At 48.6% G+C, this 6,683-nt stretch overlaps 1 protein-coding gene across 1 annotated transcript in view; it reads left to right on the top strand.

The window, feature by feature from the left end:
- Positions 1 to 6,683, top strand: part of PLCG2 (phospholipase C gamma 2) — a 186,399-nt gene that overhangs the window by 146,181 nt on the left and 33,535 nt on the right. The window contains exons 26-30 of the mRNA XM_023528590.1: positions 953 to 1,055; positions 2,504 to 2,713; positions 4,369 to 4,514; positions 5,458 to 5,572; positions 6,521 to 6,683. Of these exons, the coding sequence (XP_023384358.1) occupies positions 953 to 1,055; positions 2,504 to 2,713; positions 4,369 to 4,514; positions 5,458 to 5,572; positions 6,521 to 6,683 (737 nt within the window). The remainder of the gene's footprint in view (positions 1 to 952; positions 1,056 to 2,503; positions 2,714 to 4,368; positions 4,515 to 5,457; positions 5,573 to 6,520) is intronic.

Raw genomic sequence — 6,683 nt, 5'->3', positions numbered from 1 at the left:
GGGCATTTTAGGGACATCTTCTCCAGGACCTGGTGGTTGATGTTGTATAAGGGATGAAGCAGAGTGGTGACCTGGGTGAGGCTGATTGCATAGTCTTGTCGCCTGCCTGCTGTGTAGTCTGGGGTAAGCTATTCAACCTCTGCGTGCTGCACTTTCTTTGTAAAGTGGAGGTAAAATCTGCCTCTTGGGGACGTGCGGGCATAGATCACACTCATCAAGCCCTCAGTGTGCAGTGCTGAAGCTAAGCACCCGCCAAATGGTGACTATTACTGTCCGCATATAATGTCCCCTCAAGGTTCCCCCTCGGTCCATGGGAGGATGAGAGTCAGAGTTTGGCAAGGTCTGACAGGGTTGCCTGGTTTGGGGTGAAGTAAGAGCTCATTTTTATTTGGATAGAAGTGGATGTGACCGTGAGTCCTCTAAGAGGAAGTGGCTCCAAAGTCCATGGCATGTGTCCTGGGCTCTGGGGAGCCCTTAGGGCAGAGCCGTGATGGGCTAGGTCAGAGGTAGGAGGAGGTGGCGCATAGTGCAGGGAAGAGGGGTGCAGAGGTTGCGCATTGTGACAAGGATGCTATGGTGTACAGAGCCCAGGAGGACGTGAGGTTATGGGCTTGGAGAACCAGAGTTCGATGAGCTATAGCAGTGTGGTTTTAGGGGAAGGGACAGGGCAGGAAGCCCATAGCAGAGGGTTAAGGAGAGTGGGGTGGTGACAGACACCAATCCTGGGTGGAAACAACTTGGTCAAGAATTTCAGCAGGAACAGGAAGGAAAGAGAGGAGGGGCAGGGGAAAGGAAAATATTCAACTACATTAAAGGTCCGAGCATGCAGGAGGGCCGAGAGGAGAGAGGGGGACTCGGAGGGGGAGAAAATGCATGCCAGGTGAGCCAGGAGGACGGGATTTCTCAGGTGCTGGCTTGAGGGCTGAAACTACAGATGGTTGGTCCCAAACAGGAGAACAACATGAAGTACTGGGAGAAGAACCAGTCGATTGCCATCGAGCTCTCGGACCTGGTCGTCTACTGCAAACCAACCAGCAAGACCAAGGACAATTTAGGTACTGTCTCTCCCGTGACTCTGTCTCCCAGTGTGGTGAAAACTCATTTCCTTATGAGTCTGGCATTGTCGCAGGGCACAGTGAGTGTGGTTCCTGCTTGTTCTGAAGGGCTCTAGGCAGAGCCTCCCCTCGAGTTTGTCCTCAGGGCCAAACAGGCCCTGTGGTATCTTCAGGAGGAAAAGCCTCTCACATAGTAAAATTGATTTCTGCCACCAAGTTACTACAACCTTAATGGCAGAAATCAACACATATTCCCTCATCGTCTTGGAGGCCAGAAGTCTGAAATCAGTATCACAAGGCTGAAGTCAAGGTAGCAGCAGATTTCAGCCACTCCCTCCAGAGGCTCTAGGGGACAACCCATGCCTTGCCTCTTCCAACTTCTGATAGCTGCCAGCATTCCTTGGTTTGTGGCTGTGTCACTCCAATCTCTCTCTGCCTCTGTGGTCACATGGCCTTCTCTTCTATGTGGTCAGATCTTCCTCTACCTCCCTATTATAAGGACCCTGTGGTTACATTCAAGGCCTGGATAATCTCCCCACTTTTAAGCACGTCTGAAAAGTCTCTTTGGCCATATAAGGCCACGGTCATAGGTTCCAGGGATCAGGACCCAGATATTTTTGGGGGGACCATGATTTGGCACAGAAAGATTCAAAAATGGGTCTTCTACCAAATTCTCTGGAGTAGACAGTTCTTTGATCTAATTATGATCCCGTTCACATTTTCTTCCCCTTTTCTTTGAGCATTTTGAGCAGCTCTTATCTTTGATCTTGAGGACCTGTGATTCCAGGACGGGGGCCAGAGAAACAGTACCAAACCCCAGGGTTAACGGTCGCTTCGAGGCTGGTCCCTGGGCACCACCACGTGCAGGGAAAGATGCCAGGCTCTGCAGGCTTATGGGCCGTCCCACCAGAGCTCAATGTGAAGGAGCAAAGCTTCCCTCAAGCAAAGAATTGTTTGCATGTTCCCATCCTTCTCTCATTCATTCTCCCCCTGGTCTGTCACATCCCTTCCTGCAGCAGTGGATTCTCCCTCCACCACGAGGCTGGGTTCACTCATCTATAACATCTTCGATGAGGAAGTCAGATCTACTGTTTGGTCTTTCACTCCTAAGATTTCCTACCTGCTGATCCTTGAGGCCATTCCCCTTCCTCCCCCTTTCTATAATTGTACCACTTTTGTGTTGTCTCGTGTAAGGCTATTGATAGTTTTAAACAAAAAGAAAATTATAAAAATCCTAAAAGGGATTTTTGTTCCCACAAAAAGTCTGTGGAAATACTGGGCTCCCAAAGGGCCGGTGCTCGGAGCAGTCCCAACTACAGCACTGTCATCGGAGCCATGTGCGTCTTGTCAAAGATTCCAGATTTCATTTTACAATGTGCTTATCCAGCCTGTGCGCTGAGACAGTGCCTGAGACACAGAATAAATGGTGACTCCCTCTCTGTGTGCAGAAAACCCTGACTTCCGAGAAATCCGCTCCTTTGTGGAGACGAAGGCTGACAGCGTCGTCAGACAGAAACCCATTGATCTCCTGAAGTACAATCTAAAGGGCCTGACCCGCGTTTACCCGAAGGGACAGAGGGTGGACTCCTCCAACTACGATCCCTTCCGCCTCTGGCTGTGTGGCTCCCAAATGGTGGCGCTCAATTTCCAGACAGCAGGTAAAGGGGCACTGATCATGGCCAATAAATCTAAGAGGATGACGGTCTCATTTCAGGCATAGTCTGCTGGGGCCACCAGTGGGATGTAGCATCCCGGAAGTGTGATATGTCTTAGGAACTGGTTCAACCAGCATGCTAGTGTGAGGCCCATCAGGTGAATGGAGTGATGAAGGGGACTGATGGGCATGCTTGACAGCAGACACTTGTATTTGGCTGGCCCTGTGATGGCAAGTGACAGATGCCGAGTTAACCTGACTTAGGAGAGAAAGGAAATGCATTAGCTCATGTAATTAAAAAGACTAAGAGTTGATCCACTTCAGGCACAGCTGGATTCAGGTGTTCGGTGGCTTGTTTCAGCATTCTCTCCTGGCCCATCTCTCTTTGAGGGCTTCATGCTCAGATTCTCTTCCAGAGATATTCACATGCTGCGAAAAACCAACAGGCAAAGCTTTTACAAATGGTAGCACAAATCAGTGTTTCGCAGTTTTGTTGTTTTCTAAACCTCTTCGGGGGATCTGTTCATCGGTAGTGTCCTTTCTGTTTTTATGCCTGCATAGGAGTCCACTGAATGGAACCATCATTTATTCAGCCAGACTCCGGCTGAGGCACATTTAAGCTATTCCAGACACACTGCCTTCTGTAACCTTCCGTGCTCGTTTCACAGATGTGGGACTGCATCTGTGGGACAGAATTCTCAGGAGCGCAATGTGGGTCGAACAGCACTGGCATTTTGATCTACTTTGCCACTGAACACTGATTCCAGTGGTGCCTGAACTGAGATGCTCGCCCACATCCTCTATAGCAGCAGTCCCCAACCTTTCTGACACCAGGGACTGGTGCTCCTATGAGGGTCTGACGCCCGTGGAGCTGAGGCAGTAACGCTAGCGCTGGGGAATGGCTGCGAATACAGGTGAAGCTTAGCTCGCTCACCCACCACCCACTCACCTCCTGCTGTGCGGCCTGGTTCCTAACAGGCCACGGACTGTCCCTGGCCCCGGGGTTGGGGACCCCTATTCTATAAAGTTTGAGAGTGGAAATGCAAACTGGTAAAGTGTTTGAGTACGCCTTTTTTGGCATCACTTCGCCTAGTTTTACCAATCTTTGCCCATCTGGTAGGTGAAAATCGATGTTCCATTGTTAGAGCTTCCCTTATTGGCACTGCTCTTAGGAATCACATGAACCAGTTTCTCATGTATTTAGGAAGCAGTTGCTTTTTCTTTTCTGCAAATTATCTGTTTATGCTTCTGACCCAGTTTTTCTAATGGGATGTAAGTATTTATAGCACACATTTATCAGATCTCTTAGCAGGTTAACTTTATATATATATATATCTGTCATTTGAGTTAAAATGATTTTTCTACAGCATGTCTTAACATTTATGGAAATTTTTTTCTGTGTAGAAATTTTTAGCTTTGAGTGGGTTTTAATAACTTCTTTTTATAGTTCTGAATTTTGTCTCGTACTTGGAAAGGTGTTCCCTGGTCTGAGATTTTTCTGAATAGCCCATATTTTCTTTGAATTAGATCTCTATTTTAATAACTAGCTCAAATAATTTTGGGGAAAATGCATAAATCGTTCCCGACCCAGCACCTCCTGGCCCAGGAGTCCGGCCTTTTCCTGCCTGACTTACAGAAGCAGTGTCCTTGCCTTCCCAGATAAATACATGCAGATGAATCAGGCCTTGTTTTCACTCAATGGGCGGACTGGCTACGTCCTACAGCCTGAGAGCATGAGGACGGAGAAGTATGACCCCATGCCGCCTGAGTCCCAGCGGAAGATCCTGATGACCTTGACAGTCAAGGTAAGGCCCGGCTCTCCTCAAGCCAGGGCTGTGTGACATTGGGAGGGCCCAGCCCTGTGCCTAATGACACCTGTCTTGTTTAAACCATCACCACTCAGACATAGTGTGAGGCTCTTAATTACAGAGCATTTCAGGGGGGAAGAGGGAGAGAGCTCTTTCCAAATTCATCTTGGACACCTTACCCATGTCGTCTGCTGGGCTAAGGTATGAATCCATCTCTTGTGGGGCTCAGCAGGGTATCTCCTGGGTCTTGATGAGAACATTTTCTGGCCAGAAAAAAAAAGCAAAAGAGCGCCTGTAGAAAATGGCCATTTGGTCTTTATGGCAGGGAGCATTTGTCCCCCTAACGGCCAGTTTTAAGGGTGAAAGCTTTTTAAAGTTCATTTAACTTCCAGAGAACGTGTTGTCTCTTTGTAAGAATTTATGTTTTTATTTCTTTTGAAAACTATGCAAGGTAGAGAAATGAATTGCATTTCTCATAAGATTAAGGGAGGCAAAAAAATGCAGCTGTCATAACCAAAGAAGACCCGTTACAAAAAGAACATCACACACTCCCCCATTCTTTCCTGGAAGCTGGGAAATCAAGTGATTAAAGGTGGTTTCTGTGGGTGCCCACCTGAGCGTGGGCTGATTGTTTATGTGCTCAGGTGAGGACCACCTGTCAAGTCCTATGGCACGGGGGCTCCCATCCTGGCTCATCTTAACAGCTGTGGGAATCCATCCCAACTCTCCCATTTCCTCATCCATGAGAAAAACAGTGGTGGGGTCTCCTTCAGAAGGTTGTTAGACTTCTCTAGTGAAAGAGCTGAGGCTGCCTTTGAACTCCTACAGTCTGACTGTAAAACCCAAACTGAGCTCCGTGCTCGTCCACCCATGCAGAACTTGCTAGCTCTTCCCAGGATGGATCTGGGAGAATTCCACTACTTACCGTTCGGTGTCGTAGGTTCTCGGGGCTCGACATCTCCCCAAGCTTGGACGAAGTATTGCGTGTCCCTTTGTGGAGGTGGAAATATGTGGAGCTGAATATGACAACAACAAGTTTAAGACGACGGTTGTGAGTAAGTTGCCTGGGTCCTTTATTCTCTTAAACTTCAAGCGAGTTGCGTCACATGTTGGGGATGCCACTCACTGGGGATTCTGTAGTGCACTTTGGTCGTCCAGGTCTTTTCCTTCATCCCTCTTGCTCACATGTGTCAGCTCAGGGAGGGGAAACAAAGGGCCATGTAATTAAATAGTTGGACTTGTGCCCAGTGCTGTGTTTCTCTGCCTGTAACTAACGCAAGGCTCCTGCTGCCTGTACCATGACACTAGGATGGTCCTCTCTGTGCGACAGCCTCCACCTGCTTTATCTGCTGAGTCCAAGACTAAGAAGCAGAGAGGATGTGGCCACCTGTGTGTACAGCTAGCATGTGTACAGTCAGTCCATTTAGCACAGGGCCAGAGGCTGCAGCCTAACCTGAGCGATCTCGTCCCACAGAGGGCAGAGAGGCCAAGAGAAATGCATGTTCTTCTAGTTGAAGCCAGGAAGAAACTGAACTGTGGGCCTTTTGAGGTCCAGGATTACTGGCCCTGGGGAAAGGGAGCCCAACGAGCAACTCGTGTGCTGGCCCGTAAAACTGGCACTTGCGGAGGGCGGCAGGTTGACGCTTGCCTTGTTCTACGAGGTTCATTCTCCCCTGACAGCTACAGAACTCACACTGGTTCTGCCTCTTCAGAGAGACTAACCCACTCCCTTCTCTTCTCCGAACACACCTGTTCCTGCTGTGTCATCCACCGCCTGTCCCTTCCACATTCCAGGGAGTTGAGACGGGAGCTGTATAAAAGGGGAGGTGGCCTCCTTCTCACTGAAGGCCAGGCCTATGACAATAGGATTACCAGGACTGTTAGTGGAAAAAAAAGATTATTCAGATTTTCTTAGATCTTGGCCTAGATGCATATTTACATGATTACTAAGGGGATTAAAAACCGATGAATGGAGTCTCTAATAAGCTTTGATCATCTTCTAGATGACAATGGCCTAAGCCCTGTTTGGGCTCCAACACAGGAGAAGGTGACATTTGAAATTTATGACCCAAACCTTGCATTTCTGCGCTTTGTGGTGTACGAGGAAGATATGTTCAGTGATCCCAACTTCCTGGCTCATGCTACCTACCCCATTAAAGGAATTAA

Source organism: Pteropus vampyrus, unplaced genomic scaffold, assembly GCF_000151845.1.
Source record: "Pteropus vampyrus isolate Shadow unplaced genomic scaffold, Pvam_2.0 Scaffold29, whole genome shotgun sequence".
Classification (NCBI taxonomy): domain Eukaryota; kingdom Metazoa; phylum Chordata; class Mammalia; order Chiroptera; family Pteropodidae; genus Pteropus; species Pteropus vampyrus.
Note: the sequence above shows the minus strand (reverse complement) of the source record. Positions and strands in the feature narration are given on the sequence as shown.